The sequence below is a fragment of the Hemiscyllium ocellatum genome, chromosome 19 (assembly GCF_020745735.1).
Source record: "Hemiscyllium ocellatum isolate sHemOce1 chromosome 19, sHemOce1.pat.X.cur, whole genome shotgun sequence".
NCBI classification, from domain to species: Eukaryota; Metazoa; Chordata; class Chondrichthyes; order Orectolobiformes; family Hemiscylliidae; genus Hemiscyllium; species Hemiscyllium ocellatum.
In genome coordinates, this window is record NC_083419.1 from 43,225,872 (window position 1) to 43,243,664 (window position 17,793).

Genomic DNA, 17,793 nt, shown 5'->3' on the forward strand with positions numbered 1-17,793 from the left:
TCGGACTTGTTTCATGTTTCAGAAGCGGTTCACAGGAACCTTCAGGGTAGCTCTAGAACACCGCAAAGCATCACAAACAATTGTGAAATAACTATCGGCTGCAAGGAGCCTCCATGTTGCTCAGGACCAAACAGCAGTTCAGGGCACGACCAGTGCGTTCCAACCACATTCATCCCTCATCCATGGACATTGACATCTGGCACTTGCTGACCTGTCATGACCAATATGGCAGGACACCAAGGAAGCAGAGAACTTCATTGTGAGGTATTGGTTGCTGAGGTACATCAGCAACCAATAACAAACTGCGGTCCTGCATTGTGTGTGCTGGGGCCAACCTTGTTGGGTTTGAACAGACTTCATTGCAGGACTGCTCACTTGCTCTCTTAGCATTCACTCAGTTAACATCTACCTGCTATGCTCACAGCATCCATGTCTGCCTTGCCTTGCCAGTTCGTGTGTTAGTGCTTCAGCCAGATCCAAAGACTATCAGTACCTCTGCACTGTCAGCTTTTTGTGAAGCCATACAGCCAGGTTGTCTGACATGCTTGTCAGTAGGCACCTACCCAGGATGGGACAAGGGAGGGCTGTCTTGATGTACAGCACACCGAGACATCAGTTTAAATCTAACAATTGTGCCAGGTCCCTGTGTGCAAACACATTGCCCATGTATTCAACCAAATGGTCATGTCAGAAAGTGGATGGAGACTAGCTCTTGGCCAAGATGAAGGGGGTCCCAGTATCATTAGTCACGTATACAACCCACACACAGTGCAAGGGTTTGGTCTGAGTCAGTTTACAGCCTAGGACCTCACGGTAAGGCAATCAGTCTGGTTACAGTGCAGGAGGTGGGCAGTGGGCAAGGCCAGCAGTGAGGAGAACCACGGATTGTCACATAGGAGGCTGCAAACATGGTGGTCCGGGTCTGATCAGTCATGTCTAGGTGCCATGGTGAAGTCGATCAAAGGTCTGGAATATACAGCCTGGTTGAGGATGATGCAAAGGGGGTGTCCGTAAGGTCAGCAGGGGTGGTGGTCAGAGGTCAAGGAGTCAAAATTGTGGGTGAGGGAAAGCAAAGACATTTTGGAGGTAGGATCACAAAAGGTGATTGTGCGAAACTCAATGTATATGTGGGTGTGTGCTAAACAGCATTGGGGGGGTATGGTAGGCTATAGGAGGTGAGTTATTGTCAGTGACACCACTATGACCTTCATAAGGGAAGCAGGGTGGAGCATCGTTAAGCAGTAATTCAGGTTTGGAGACTGTGAGGACTGATGTATGTAAAGTTCAATGTTGAGTGTCTCCACAATGGGAGAATGGATGGGAATGGGCTGCTGGGGTAGTCTAAGAAGAAATAGGATTCCTGAAGAAGGACTTATGCCCGAAACGTCGAATCTCCTGCTCCTTGGATGCTGCCTGACCTGCTGCGCTTTTCCAGCAACACATTTTCAGCTAAGAAGAAATAGGACTTGGAAGCTTGGGTGGGGGCAAGTATACCCGGTGCTGACTGTGTTTGTCACACGCTGTCTTCACTTGGTGTTCTCCTGATGCACAAATGCAGCTGGAAAATGGCTGGGACAGGGAGGGTAGGTGGAGTCAGTGTCATTTTGATGGCCAAAAGCATGGGATCCAGATCTACTGGATGCTAGAACTTCAAAGAATCAAATACATGATGCATGCATTTTCAAATTCCAGTGACATTTCATTTGCAAATGTTTCTTTGCAGATATGCAATGCACATAGAATGAATGTGCATAGGCATCTGTTATTGGTCAAATGCAGATTGTACCATGCCATTGGTGCTGGCTAAATCAGTATTGACATCGCAGCAATGCAGAAGTTAGAGGCAGTAGCCTAAACCTTTCAAGGAACTTCCAAGGGTATTGTGGGATGAGGGGATGTTGTTGCATCAGATGTCATGTAAGTATGATGATGGACTCTAATGAATTCAATGGAGAGTGAAATGGTTAAAGGTCTGAGATGGCAAGGGCAGTGGAGAGCAACAGTCACACCCTATTTGATACAATGCATTGGTCGCTCAGCCACTGGGGCACCTTCACCAAGTTGTTGCAATACCACATGCTGTGGTGGAACAGACAGTGGAGCTGAAGATATGGTTGGCGGGGGATGGGGTCACCAGTCTAGTGCTCCATCATCCTGGTGTTTTGCGCTCTGCACAATTGGAGCAGGCAACAAGACAATGTGATAAATGCTAAGAAATGGGGGCAAGGAAATTGGAGGAGGAGCATGAAGACATTCAGCTAAAGAAGTCCTCCATGTGGCATAGAGCTCAACTGCATTGTCCCCTACAATGGGGGAGGGCCTATAGATGTGAGCTGGATGCAAAAGACATGGATTGTCAAGATCAGGATATCAGTATATGATGCATCTTGTGGGTGTGAACTGAAGCCTGTATTCATTTTCTATGAGTTCCCTTTCACTGGCCGTCAATTAAAACTCATGTTTGCATTTGTCTGAATGCTTGTTTGTATATGATCTTCCTTGCTGGACAATGACTAGTTGTGGGTGACCACTGGGTATTGGTTCAAGGGTAGTAAGTGTTAAGACAGGGTCTTCATAGAGGACATGCCTTATAACAGGGAAAGTGTGTGGCTTGGTAGTTAAACAGCGAGTAGAATGAGAGAATGGATTTGAAAGTCTGAAAGGTTTTCTGTTTACTCAGTCATGATTTCTGGGAGTCACCAACTGGCCAGTATTTATTGCCTCTTCCTAATTGCTACTTAATTTGAATGGCTTGCTAGGGCCATTTCAGAGGGCATTTAAGAGTCATCCACATTTCTGTGAGTCTGGGGTCATGTGTATGCCAGACTAGGTAAGGACGGCAGATTTCCTTCCCTCAAGCTCTTTAATAAACAAGGTAGATTTTTACAACAAACCAACAATAATGGTTACATGGTCACCATTAGATTAACTTTTAATTTCAAACTTTTATTGAACTAAAACATGTCTACCCAGTGGGATTTGATCTATGAAGCTAGAATAACGGGCTGGAGTTCTAGATTACTGTTTCAGTGACATTACCATAACGTCACCACTTCCCCTAATTTACTATTCATGAGGACCTCATTATGACAATATCCATCTGGACTGAATGCATTGGGCAACCAGCAAACCCAACCAACTGGTTTCCAGCTCCTCGGATTATGATTAATGCAATTTCTTTAACAAGTGTTTCAAATAGATTTAAATCTTAATATTCCTTGTTACTGTCATTTTATTTCAGGACTGCAAGCTTCATCATAATATTCTCCCAGTACTTGCGGAATGTACCAGTACCTTTACCTGCTTTTAACAGGAGCCAGAAGTGTCACATTTGTTGGACTAACCTATTTCAGATATTTCCGGTAAAATATTTACTGTTATAATTTTAGTCTTTATGTTAAAATCAAAACACAAATATTGCCATGAATCCAGCAATTTCTAAACTATGTAAGAGAAAATATCATGGCTCTTACTCTTTTTTTGATAACATTAACGCTCATAAATGACGGATATTGGGACTGGAAGATTTTCCATTTTATGCATTTGCATTCACATGAAGCACTTTGCTCCCTGATTGGTGCAACACATTTCAGTGCAAAGTAAGATTTCTTATACTCTGACTAAATAATGTTGCTTACCTCCAACCTGAGAAAAAAACTTGCATTACTTCAAAAGTGTGATGATCATTTATTCCTCTTATTTGGAATATGAAATTTGCAGTTTCTTGTCTCTTTATATTATATTGCAGAAATGCGATCCAATGGGCTCAATTTCAACGGAAAACTATTTTGACACTATTTTAGTTCATTTCACATGGCACTCCTATACGTAACAAAAACACAATATAATTTTTTCCCTGTAGCCTTGTACTTTACTCCATATCATATGCTCATCCAACTTTTCCATGAAAGCAGCAATAGCCTCTGCCCTTCGGCAAAGCAGTGTCTAAATTCCAACAACATACCGACTAATGAACTTTCTCTTCGCTTCTTTATTTGCCGAGTAGTATTTTTAAATTGATGGTGTGTCATTGCCACAGGAACACAGGACTTAGGAGCAGGAGTAGGCCCAGTGGCCCTTTGAGCTTGTTCCACCTTTCGATAGGATCACGGTCAAGCTGTTTTTGTCTCAACTCCACCTTTCTTTGCAGAAAGGAGTTGAGTGAATATTCTCTGAACTGCTTCTAATGCAATTATAGCCTGAGGCCAAAACTGTGCACAGTGCTCCAGCTGCAGTCTCACCAAGGCCCTGTACAGTTGAAGATAAACTGTTTTTATATTCTATCTCCATTGCAATAAACGTCAATATCCAGATACCTTTCTGATCATTCACTGCATACTTATGTTTTGTGATTTGCGCAGAAGAACATGCAGAGCTCTCTGTGATACCAACCTTTGTAATCTATCAGTATTTACACAGTAAAGTCTTTTTCTATGCTTCCTGCCAAAGTGGACAAGTTCACATTTTTTCACATTATACTTCATCGTCCAAATTTTAGCCCACTCAGTGAACTTGTGCAAATCCCTTTGTAGATTCTCTACTTCTTGAAACCCCAGCACTGATCCCTGTGGAATTTCATAGTTGCAGCTTGCTAACCCATAAAATACCTATTTATCCTTCTTCTCTATTTCATGTTAGTAAACCAATCCTTTATCTACACCACATGCTCTTGTGTAGTAATCTTAGATGGGTTCCTTGTTAATTCTAGAAAAGAAATGTGAAGAAATGAGTATACGAGGGGGCATAACTACAAATTGAGAGATGATAGATTTAAGACAGATGTCAGAGGCAGGTTCTTTATGCAGAGAGTGGTAATGCCCTACCTGCTAATGTAGTCAACTCAGCCACATTAGGGAGATTTAAACAATCCATAGATAAGCACATGGATGATTTTGGAATAGTGAAGGGGGAACGAGCTGAGAATAGTTCACGGGTTGGCACAACATCAAGGGCCGAAGGGCCTGTTCTGCGCTGTATTCTTCTATTTCCCTTTCACAAAGCCATGTTGACACTGCCTGACTACTTAGTGATTTTCTAAGTAGCCATTATAGCAAGTTCCCAATGATAATCAGAGGAATTAATCTTTCCGTAATTATTAAAATCCTCAACATTTTCAAATCTCCATTAAACTAAGGGTTTGTAACAGCTTGAAAACTGTCTGATTTATTTTATGCCCAGGTACTTCTAGGGATTGTGGTTTCATGGGTTATTAGTGTTCTACTGACGCATTTTAACGTGTTTCCTGATGACCCTGATGCTTATGGATATTATGCAAGAACGGACATAAAGAGTGAAGTTATCATACATGCTGATTGGTTTCGCGTCCCATACCCCGGTAAGTAAAACAAGAAGGATAAAAAAATTATGAAGGTCAGGTTTGATTTGGGTAATAAGCATAGAACAGATTGAGGAGTGGCTGATCTTATTCATGCAGTTGATAGAAAATGGCTTTCAAAAGTGACACCTTCCATTATATTCAAGTCCTGCAGGCTTGACCCTTGGCTCTGACCTCAGAGCTGCTTTTCTGCACTCGAGTGTGGACAGTCTCCTGCTCCTGTCGATACAGGATATCATTCTTTTCCACCTCCTCCACCATGGCCTGCACTCCACTCCACTGTTTTGCCATTCTGTAATGTTTCTCAGGTCAGTCTCACTTCCTGGGATGCCCTATGAGCATCCGCTCCAGCCATATTACACTTCCTCGTTCAAAGGGTTGGGCTAGCTCTAGGTAGGCTTGACTGGTGCTAACCACTTACAATAACGTGCCCTGCTGAGTCTCCCAGCCATTACTAATGCTGAAATTATTCAAAGAGCAGATACATGAAGACCTGCTCTCTCCCTGAAGGTTCATAATTTAACATGTTTTCCAAAACAGATAGTAAGGATACAAACCAAAACACCAGTGAGGACCTTTGTTAAGAGTGGAGGTGAAACACCAGTGATGCCACTGGGGCTGTCAGTGAAACTTGCCAGGCTGAATGTGTAGGAGAAGGCTCAGGACTGGGAAACACCCATTAGAATAAGTCTCCTTTGTTTTTGTATTACCGCAGATGCTGGAATCTGTATTGAAACAAAAGAATGCTGGAGATCACAATGGTCAGGCAGCATTCATGGAGAGAGAGCAAGCTAATTTTGAGCCTCGTTGACTCTTCAATGTGATCTTCAGCATCCCAGGAAGTGAGACTGACCTGAGAAACATTACAAAATGGCAAAACAGTGGAGAGAATGGGCTGCATTGTAGGCCTTGGTGGAGGAGGTGGAAAAGAATGATATCCTGTATCCACAGGAGCAGGAAGTTCGCTACTGTGGTGCCACTGTTTAAGAAAGGTGGCTAGAACAAGCCAGGGAAATATAGACCGGTGAGCCTGACCTCAGTGGTGGGCAAGTTGTTGGAGGGAATCCTGAGGGACAGGATGTACATGTATTGGGAAAGGCAAGGACTGATTAGGGATAGTCAACATGGTTTTGTGCGTGGGGAATCATGTCTCACAAAATTGATTTGAGTTTTTTGAGGAAGTAACAAAGAGCATTGATGAGGGCAGGGCAGTAGATGTGATCTATATGGAGTTCAGTAAGGCGTTTGACAAGGTTCCCCATGGGAGACTGATTAGCAAGGTTAGATCTCATGGAATACAGGGAGAACTTGCCATTTGGATACAGAACTGGCTCAAAGGTAAAAGGCAGAGGGTGGTGGTGGTGGAGGGTTGTTTTTCAGACTGGAGGCCTGTGACCAGTGGAGTGCCACAAGGATTGGTGCTGGGTCCTCTACTTTTTATCATTTAGGAAAGCAAATCTTAGCAGGACTTATACACTTAATGGTAAGGTCCTAGGGAGTGTTGCTGAACAAAGAGACCTTGGAGTGCAGGTTCATAGCTCCTTGAAAGCGGAGTCACACATCAGTAGGAAAGTGAAGAAGGCATTTGGTATGCTTTCCTTTATTGGTCAGAGTATTGAGTACAGGAGTTGGAAGGTCATGTTGCGGCTGTACAGGACATTGGTTAGGCCACTGTTGGAATATTACGTGCAATTCTGGTCTCCTTCCTATTGGAAAGATGTTAGATTAGATTACTTACAGTGTGGAAACAGGCCCTTCAGCCCAACAAATCCACACCGACCCACCGAAGCGCAACCCACAGACCCACTCCCCTACATTTACCCCTTCACCGAACACTACGGGCAATTTAGCATGGCCAATTCGCCTAACCTGCACATTTTTGGACTGTGGGAGGAAACCGGAGCGGTCTGCAACCGGATTTACAAGGGTGTTGCTAGGGATAGAGGATTTGAGCTATAGGGAGTGGCTGAACAGGCTAGGGCTGTTTTCCCTGGAACATCGGAGGCTGAGGGGTGACCTTATAGAGGTTTACAAAATTATGTGAGGCATGGATAGGATAACTAGACAAAGCCTTTTCCCTGGGGTTGGGGAGTCCAAAACTAGAGGGCATAGGTTTAAGGTGAGAGGGGAAAGATATAAAAGGGAGTTAAGGAGCAACTTTTTCACACAGATGGTGAGTGTATGGAATGAGCTGCCAGAGGAAGCAGTGGAGGCTGGTACAATTGCAACATTTAAGAGGCATTTAGATGGGTATATGAATAGGAAGGGTTTGGAGGGATATGGGCCAGGCGCTGGCAGGTGGGACTAGATTGGGTTGGGATATCTGGTCGGCATGGATGAGTTGGATCTAAGGGTCTGTTTCCACGCTGTACATCTCTATGACTCTATTTTTTGTTTTCAGTACCTTCTTTTTTGTGGTGTCAGGAGTGCCATCTCCTGGTGAGTGTGGGAACTGTTCCTTCAATCACTGGAATGGCTTCTGGCCACTTATCATATTCTGTTCTCACCTTTCAGGCAGATATCATTTTAGTGTCCCAGGCCCCATGCAACCAAACACAGGATAACCAAACCACCCCCTGCCCCAAATACATCTCCCACTCTCCCTGCCCCAGACACTCCATACAATTACCATCAGTGTTAAAATCAGACTTTAATATGCCTCACTGTTGCACACCAGTACATTATCAGACTGTGAGATCACACAATGAATGACCACTCTGTCCAATATTGGAAACTGTAATATCATTGACTTTGTCCTTCTTTGCTCAGGACAATGGGGGTTACCAACAGTAAGCCTTGCTGGCACTTTTGGAATTCTGGCTGGAGTGATCTCGTCAATGATTGAGTCTGTTGGAGATTATCATGCCTGCGCTCGGCTTTGTGGTGCACCACCTCCTCCAAGAGAGGCCATAAACCGAGGGATTGGTATCGAGGGAATTGGCTGTCTGGTTGCTGGAGCCTGGGGAACAGGCAACGGAACAACCTCCTACAGCGAGAATGTTGGGGCTCTGGGGATTACAAAGGTATAAATTTAACTGGGAAGCTATTTTCCTCAATCTATAAATACAAAGAGGTTTCTATTTATTTATTTATTCTATTTATTTTAATACTAGTTAAAAGGTAACCATTGATTCTTATTTTTATTCACCATGTCTACTTTGCAGCTCCATGATTAGCTTTTAATGATGCACAATGATGCACAGATTTAAGTTTTTGCCATTAAAAACAGCTGTATTTTTTGTGAGGATTTGAAAGGAGAGCTCCTTTTGTATTTGTACATTATATTCTGACCTGTGGAACAAAAGAGCTTGTGTCTAGTTCCTATACAATAGACATCAAACAACTGCCACCTCTGTGATGTCCACCTCCACAGCATTAACTGTGTGATGTAACTTAAACCAGGAACAGGGTAAAATGAAGCCGAGTTCATCCCTGTGCTGTAGTATTGGACATTGGTCCTCCTGAGCCTAGCTGGTTAGTGAAATAAGGTATTAGCCCAGGAAACTCTCTCTTCATTCTTGCTTCATTTCAGTACATTTTTCTGATGCCATGATATAACTGGAACAATTCACTGCAACAACTTAAAATGACATAGCACATCAACAGGGAAAGAATGTTCCAAAGTATAACGGGGGGAAAACACTAAACCAAATAAGGAGACATTAATTCTCTCATGGCCAACATTAAATAATTTTGCCCCTGGATTGAATTCAGTTTTAAGTGCATCCTTCTGGGCAGTAGGAGAAATGCCCAGACCAAGAAACTGAGGCCCAACAAGCTCAACCCATTAACACCCACTTTTAAATATATTTAGCAGGAACTTCTCCACAGGCACACAGATGTCCTCTCTTAAAGCTATTCTTACAATAGTGTTCAATCCAGTTTTTCAAAGGTAAGTTTTGAACTACACAATTTTGAACTCTGTAACAGGGGGATAAAGGCCTTCTCTTCTGCCTCTGTAAAACTCCCAAATAAAATGAGCTTGGAGCCACCTGGTTCCAACTGTGCAACAGGACCACCGCACAGAGTTAATAATGGATTGATAATAAATTGTTAGTCATTTCCAGCCAAAACTGATTAGACTGAGAAGTGGAAACTGGTGAAATATCTCACTCCTGTTGATTTCAGGTGGGAAGTCGCAGAGTTATACTTTCCAGTGGATGCTTAATGCTTCTTGTAGGACTGTTTGTAAAAGTTGGAGCAATTTTCAGCACCATCCCACAGCCAATAATTGGTGGAATGCTGCTGGTGATGTTCGGAATCATTACAGCTGTCGGGATTTCAAATTTGCAGGTATTGTTGATTCAGTAGCATTTCCTTTCATTTTCCAAACCACCAAGTTACTCTCTATTCTTGAATCGAAAATTTCATTCATCAGATGAGGAAAAACAATCCCTTTTCCTGTCCGCTTATCTCACTGTTTGTTTTATTGTAAATCTACTAACTGTCATTGATTTGATGAATTAGATAAATGAACATTTGTGCTCAATAATTTAACCATCCAGATGCTTTTCATATAGAGCTCTCTGATCCTTCCTTTTGTCAGTGTAATTGCATATATCTCAGATACAGATATCGGCTGTATGGAAAGTGTAGTGCTGGAAAAGCACAGCAGTTGAGGCAGCATCCGAGGAGCAGGAGAATCGACTCTCCTGCGCGATTCTCCTGTTTCTCGGCTGCTGCCTGACCTGCTGTGCTTTTGCAGCACCACACTCCCAACTCTAATCACCAACATCTGCTGTCCTCAATTTTGCCCTGTTATGGCTGCATGTTATAGGATTTTGTGTTGGTTAAGTATCTTAGGGGCTCAGTAGTTAGCACTGCTGCCTCTCAGCACCAGGGACCTGAGTTTGACTCCACCCTCAGATGACTGTCTGTGCGGAGTTTGCACATTCTCCCTGTGTGCGCGTGAGTTTTCTCCGGGTGCTCCGGTTTCCTCTCAAAGTCCAAAGATGTGCACATTAGATGGATTGACCATGCTAAATTGTCTATAGGGTCCAAGGATGTTCAGGTTAAGTGGATTAACCATGGAAATGCATGGTTTATGGGGATAGGGTAGTGGGGTGGGTCTGAGTGGGATGCTCTTTGGAGGGTCAGTATGGGCGAAATGGCCAACTTCCACACTGTAGGGATTCTCTGAGACTATCAGCTTCACTGAGGTCCTTGAAGGGCTTGCATGCATCAGGCATTATATCGTGAATCCTGAGAGTGTTACAATGTAAATGTTCTTAACTTCTTCAATGTTTGGGATAAGATATAATTTAGAAAACAGAGTAAAGGTTAAATTTCAAAATGATATTAAGTCTTTCTCTACACTCTGCGCTTGACATGGGAGGCTGAATGTTTGGGCCACATCAACGTCCCCAGGCAGATGGGGGCCTATAAAACACTAGCACTAGCCAGCACATCAGCTTCTGATCCCATTACTGGTGCTGACCAACTTAGGAGAGACACTTATGGGTCTGATCCGAATGCACCAGCTTCACAAAGAGAGGGAACTAATTAGGTTCATTAAGAGACTTGTTGCTGGCAATTAAAGGGGGTCCTCTAGTTTTCTGATAGAACGTGGAGTAATTCAATTGTCTGAGGCAGGGACAGAGGCTCTCTGTCCTGGCATTCCCTCTTCCACATGGTTGAATTATAAATTGTAAACACAAGTTCACAATGCCCTTTAGCTATTTACTCATTAAATGGTCTACAAGAGACTGATCACTGGAAATCTGACTACAGTCATTGCTGAGAGAGTTTTGGTTCCCTTAACTTATCGTGGGCAACTTCAACTTCCCTAATATTGATTGGAACTGCCTTAGTTCAAATAGTTTGGATGGAGCAGATTTTGTCAGTTGTATTCAGGAAGGATTCCTGACTCAATTTGATGATAGGCCAACTATGGGGAAGGCCACAATGGATGTGATGGTCAGGTGTCAGATCTCACAGTGAGAGATCATTTCAATGACCTTTACTGTGGTCATGGAGAGGGATAGAAGCGGATGGTATTAGAAACTATTTAATTGGGGGAGAGGGAATTACAATGCTAGTAGGCAGAAACTGTGCAGTATAAATTGGGAGCAGACATTCTCAGGGAAATGCATGACAGAAAAGTGGAGGTTGATCAAGGAGCACTTGCTGTGAGTGCGGGATAGGTTTGTTCCACTGAGGCAAGGATAGGGTGAAGGAACCTTGGGTAATAAGGGATGTGGAACATCTAGTCAAGAGGAAGAAGGAAGGTAACTTAAGGCTGAGGAAGCAAGGATCAGACAGGGCTTTAGAGAGTTACAAGATAGTCAGGAAGGAACTAAAGAATGGATTTAGAAGAGCAAGAAGGGCGCATAGGATTAAGGAAAACCCCAAGGGGTTGTTCACTTATATGAGGAACAGAGGATGGCCAGAGTCAGGATAGGGGTAATCAGGAATAGTGAAGGGGACTTGTGCCTGGAGTCGGAGGAGGTAGGGGAGGTCCTTAAATGAATACTTTGCTTCACTAATCACTAGTGAGAGGAACCTTGTCATTTGTAAGGACAGCATGAAAAAGATTGATATGGTTGAACAGGTTGATGTTGAGGAGGAGGATGTGCTGGGAATTTTTGAAAAACATGAGGATAGATAAGTTCCCTAGGCCAGACTGGATATACCCAAGGCTACTACAGGAAGTGAGGGAAGAGATTGCTGCACCTTTGGCGATGATCTTTGCATCCTCACTGACTACTGGAGTAGTGCCAGATGATTGGAGGGTGGCAAATGTTATTCCCTTGTTCAAGAAAGGGAATAGGGAGAATCCTGGGAATTACAGACCAGTCAGACTTACGACAGTGGTAGGCAAATTACTGGAGAGGATTCTGAGAGACAAGATTTATGATTACTTGGAAAACCATAGCTTGATTAGAGATAGTCGGCCTGGCTTTGCGAGGGGCAGGTCATGTCTTACAAGCCTTACTGAATTCTTTGAGGATGTGATAAAATACATTGATGAAGGTAGATCAGTGGATGTGGTGTATATGGATTTTAGCAAGGCGTTTGATAAGGTTTCCCATGGTTGGCTCATTCAGCAAGTAAGGAAGCATGGGATACAGGGACATTTTGCTGTCTGGCTACAGAATTGTGTATGGTGTGTTGGTTTTCATTAGCAGGGGGATTGAGTTTAAGAGCCACGAGGTTATGCTGCAGCTCTATAAAGCCCTGGCTGGATCAAAGTTGAAATATTGTGTTCAGTTCTGGTTGCCTCATTATACGAAGAATGTGGAAGCTTTAGACAGGGTGCAGAGGAGATTTACCAGGATGCAGCCTGGATTGGAGGGCAAGTCTTATGAAGAAAGGCTGAGGGAATTAGGACTTTTCTCATTGAAGAGAAGGATGAGAGGTGACTTGATAAGGGTGTACAAGATGATGCAAAGCATAGATAGAGTGGATAGCCAGACACTTTTTCTCAGCTGGAAATGGCTATCATGAGGGGGCATAATTTAAAGGTGCTTGGAAGAAGCTTTAGGGGAGATGTCAGATGTAGGTTCTTTACACAGTGCGTGGGTGCGTAGAATGCATTGCTAACCGTGGTAGTAGTCAGATATATTAAGGATATTTAAATGACTCTTGGATAGGCACATGGATTAGAGTAAAATCTAGGGTCTGTAGGTTAGTTTGATCTTAAAAGTAGAACAAAAGGTCAACAATAACATCGATGGCCAGAAGACCTATAGTGTGTTGTACTCTTCTATGTTCTACATAGCTTAGGAGGGATACTATTGCCATAGACAAATGCAGCAAAGATTCACAGACTTGTTCCTGGGATGGCAAAACTATCCTACAAAGAGAAATTCAGTAAACTGGGCCTGGAATCTTTAAATTTTGAGAAATAAGAAATGATCTCATTAAAGAATACAAAATACTTAAGGGATAGACAGGGTAGATGCAGTTAAGGTGTTTCCCTGGTTGGGGAGTCTAGGGTATAATTTTGGACCAAGATGAAGAGGAATATTTTTTACTGTTTGAAATGGTCTATCCCAGAGAGCTGTGGAAAATCAGTAATTATATGTAAAGTGGAGATTGACAGACCGTTAAATGTCAATGATATTGCAGGTATGGAGATATTGTGGGGGAAAAGGCGTTGAAGTGGGTGAACAGCCAAGATTGTAGTGAACATTCCAGCAGGCTCGATGGGCTGAATTGCTTCATCTTGCCACGATGTTCCTAATTTAAAGTTCAAGGCAAATTCAGAATAGCAAATTATGAACATCTATCTGAAAGCATGAAGAGTCAAGCAACATTTTCACCTTCCTGCTCTTGCTGATTGCAGTTATATTTACTCTCCTTTTAGTTTGCTGATATGAATTCATCAAGAAATATATTTATTTTTGGATTTTCCATGTTTTCTGGCATGGTCATTCCCAACTGGATGAATAAACACCCACTTGCTATTCAAACAGGTAGGAAATCAGCTTATTACTTCAAATATATACCTAGATCAAGGAATAATTAGGTGAGCAGATGGAAGAAACTGGAGTACCTTTCACACTTCTGTGTTCGGGCAGAAGTATTGTGTTGTGTAGGCATACATGTTATTTTTCCTTCATTTGTGTTCTGATCCTGGGGAAGGAAAGGATGCATACAAGAATTTTCTGGATTGACTTTATTAAACTTCCTTTGTGTACCATTATATTATTTATCTGTTCATCAAGGGTAAAAAAAAAATCACAGTTGAAAATGTGTTGCTGGTTAAAGCACAGCAGGTCAGGCAGCATCCAAGGAATAGGAAATTCGACGTTTCCTGATGAAGGGCTTTTATGCCCAAAACGTCGAATTTCTTATTCCTTGGATGCTGCCTGACCTGCTGTGCTTTAACCAGCAACACATTTTCAACTGTGATCTCCAGCATCTGCAGACCTCATTTTTTACCTAAAAAAAAAAATCACAGTTGGGCATCGAGACAGGTTTCCTATTTCCCCTTGTCCGCATGAAACACTGCATAGGTGTTTTGTAAAACAACTAGCTGCAGAGCAACACTGCTGGACCAACAGTTGATCCACATTCAGAACTACACTTAAACATTTTCACTTCTTAAATCAGTCATTTTGTGGCCTCTGAGTAAGATTGCATAGTCATAGAGATGTACAGCACAGAAACAGACCCTTCAGTCCAACCAAACATCCCAACCCAAGCTAGTCCCACCTGCCAGCACCCTGCCCATATCCCTCCAAACCCTTCCTATTCATATACCCATCGATGCCTTTTGAATGTTGCAATTGTACTAGCCTCCACCATTTCCTCTGGCAGCTCATTCCATACATGCACGAAAAAGTTGCCCCTCTCACCCTAAACCTATGCTCTCTAGTTCTGGACTCCCCCCACCCCAGGGAAACGACTTTGTCTATTTATCCTATCCATGCCCCTCATGATGTTATAAACCTCTATAAGGTCATCCCTTAGTCTCTGATGCTCCAGGGAAAAATAGCCCTGGCCTATTCAACCTCTCTCTATAGCTCAAATCCTCCAACCCTGGCAACATCCTTGTAAATCTTTTCTGAACCCTTTCAAGTTTCACAACATCTTTCTGATGGGAAGGAGACCAGAATTGCACATAATATTCCAACAGTGGCCTAACCAATGTCCTGTACAGCTGCAACATGACCTCCCAACTCCTGTACTCAGTACTCTGACTAATAAAGGAAGGCATACCAAATGCCTTCTTCACTATCCTACTGACCTGTGACTCCGCTTTCAAAGAGCTATAAGCTGCACTCCAAGGTCTCTTTGTTCAGTAACACTCCCTAGGACCTTACCATTAAGTGTATAAGTCCTGCTAAGATTTGCTTTCCCAAAATGCAGCACCTCACATTTATCTAAATCAAAAGTTTAGCACTAAGTGTCATTTTGGAAGTGGTGTAGGTTCCTATCCAACTGAATCTAGATTCAAACTCTCCACACTCATGAGAAGGCCTTTTACAACTGACAGATGGATGTGAATCCAAATTCCAGAGTAAATATTTGAATGTGCTGCACACTGAACTTTGTTCTACTCAGGAAGTATTTGGTCTCACTTATTCCTCGATGTTTGAAACCCCTAATTTTGGTGACTCTATCTTTCTCCTGGCTCTCTGCCTCTTTAATACTTTTCCAGTTAATATAAAGCAATTAGAATTTTTAAATTAGTGCTGTATACTTAATGGAATCTGGAGGAATGTTAACACTGATAGAAAGCTAAAGAAATGTTCTGTTTCACAGGAGTACTTCCAGTAGATCAAATGATCCGTGTCCTTTTAACAACCAGCATGTTTGTTGGAGGATTTTTTGGATTTTTTCTGGATAATACTCTACCAGGTAAGCCTTTTCTCCTTCTTGCCATTCTGCTACAGTATTCTTCACATGTCTTAGAAAGACTTGCTTATTTCTTAGTGCAAATTAGAATTACCAGAGAAACCATTATTAATCTTTTCAACACTACTGATACTGTTAAGATTGCTAAATCTGATTATCATGTGACATTCTGACCAGGGGATGGCAAGCAAATATTATTGAATTTACTTTATAAAAGTTGGACCTTTGTAGTTCACGCCATTGCTCATGGGTTCAAGAAACAGAAAGCCAGCAGTGAGAAAATAACAAAGAAAAGCTGACAATTGGAAAGAAGAAACCAGAGGTAGAGGAACTTTGATTCCACCAGTAACTAAATAACTTACTGAAACTGCACTGATAACTATCAGTAATGCTGGTAACATTGATCCCCCTTATAACCAAAGGTAGTACAAATCACTGAGTTGATACTAATTGAGAGGACGAGGTCTGATATCCTACTTTGCTACTGCTACCCATCCATAATGCCAGCCAAAATCTCCTGGCTTTGCACAAAATAACTAGGCGCCCTTATTGATACCACCTTTAACAAGCCTCATCTTTTGCTAACTACTGCAACTTAAATATTAAAATCTCTTGGCTGCTAACAGCAATTCCTGGGAGATCCATGCTTCATTTGGATGATAGTTGAGTAACCCAAGAGATTGGAATCTGACTTTAGAATGAAGAACAAAAAAAAACATGCATTTATGTAGTGCCTTGTTTTATCTCTGGGGATGATCCACATTATGTTACACTCAATTATTTACTTTGTACATTGCAAGGTGGATAAACACAGCTCAATGGGAGTCATTTCCAGTAGAAAATAAGACAATTCATAGGCAGACAAAGACAGAAATCAGAAGTGATTACTGATGTTTTACAGGTACAGAGAAAGAACGTGGGTTAATTGCATGGAGGGAAAATGCCTTTCATGAGGATGATGACAAAGGAATAAACGAGAGTGGCTGCTACAATTTACCTTTCGGTATTGGCACAAAATGTTGCACTGGAGCCTGGAGAAGATACTTCCCCTTTTGCCCACAGCCAAGACCCCCTGATGAAAGAGTAGAAGAGAATACTCAGGAAATCTTTAAAGAAACTCCATTTTAACAACACTGTGTAAACTCTTAAACAGACCATTCTCACATTGGACTTTGTCAAATATCTTCAATTTATTATTCCCAGACACTGGTGTTTGGTTTATATTGTAACAAAGAAGACTGATACTTTGGAGAAGATATTGGGATGAGGGTGAGAGTATCACTCCTACAAGATTACAAATGGTACTGTCATAGCTTTGGAAAAAATACTTTGATTGAGTTCACTTGTTATTTTATACTTGTACTCTTTTTGTTTAATGTTTAAAATCAACCACTCCAATGGCTTCTTGCTTGTGACCATCAAGAAATAAAACAATTGCATATCAATGAAAGTACAATTGAGGTGAATATTGACTTTTGTAATAATTCCATGTTATTTATACAACTTTACTGTAAAATTTGCACCTGTAAGAACTAGATTCAGATCATCCCAATTTACAGGAGCAAAGAGCTCTTTGTTCTACATACCCTGAAACTCAAACCCTGGAGAGGAAAGCCTGCAGTGCTCATGTCATACAAACATACAAAATCTGTGTACAAATGCAAAGTGAAATGAAGACAGGACCACATCAGATAATGCAGATATAAGCTTTTACTCAACTTTTACTATCCATATCAGTTAATCTCAATATATAAGAATGATAAGCAAAGCAATTTATTGATGAACAGTTAGTGAGTTTTTAAATCTAACCAGGTTTAATACAAATAAACAAGTCAAATAAATAAAGGCTTAGCAGAACATTTCTGTCCCTTGGAATGCATTGCCTATTTTATGTGGGATCTCTGGAATAGTTGTTATATTGGATGTAGGTTTGCTTGCTGAGCTGCAAGGTTCATTTCCATAAGTTTCGTTACCCTACTAGGTAACATCTTCAGTGGGCCTCAGGCAAAGCATTGCTGAAACTTCCCGCTTTCTATTTATATGTTTGGGTTTCTTTGGATGATGATGTTATTTCCTGTGGTGAAGTCACTTCCTGTTTCTTTTCTCAGGGGGTGGTAGATGGGGTCTAACACTACATTGGACAAACAGGCAGA

General features: G+C 42.0%; 1 protein-coding gene across 1 annotated transcript in view; it reads left to right on the top strand.

Moving 5' to 3' along the window:
* Positions 1-16,768, top strand: part of slc23a4 (solute carrier family 23 member 4) — a 41,411-nt gene extending 24,643 nt beyond the window's left edge. The window contains exons 6-12 of the mRNA XM_060840075.1: positions 3,242-3,362; positions 5,179-5,335; positions 8,105-8,358; positions 9,464-9,628; positions 13,644-13,752; positions 15,548-15,643; positions 16,542-16,768. Of these exons, the coding sequence (XP_060696058.1) occupies positions 3,242-3,362; positions 5,179-5,335; positions 8,105-8,358; positions 9,464-9,628; positions 13,644-13,752; positions 15,548-15,643; positions 16,542-16,768 (1,129 nt within the window). The remainder of the gene's footprint in view (positions 1-3,241; positions 3,363-5,178; positions 5,336-8,104; positions 8,359-9,463; positions 9,629-13,643; positions 13,753-15,547; positions 15,644-16,541) is intronic.
* The last annotated feature ends 1,025 nt before the right edge of the window (positions 16,769-17,793 follow it).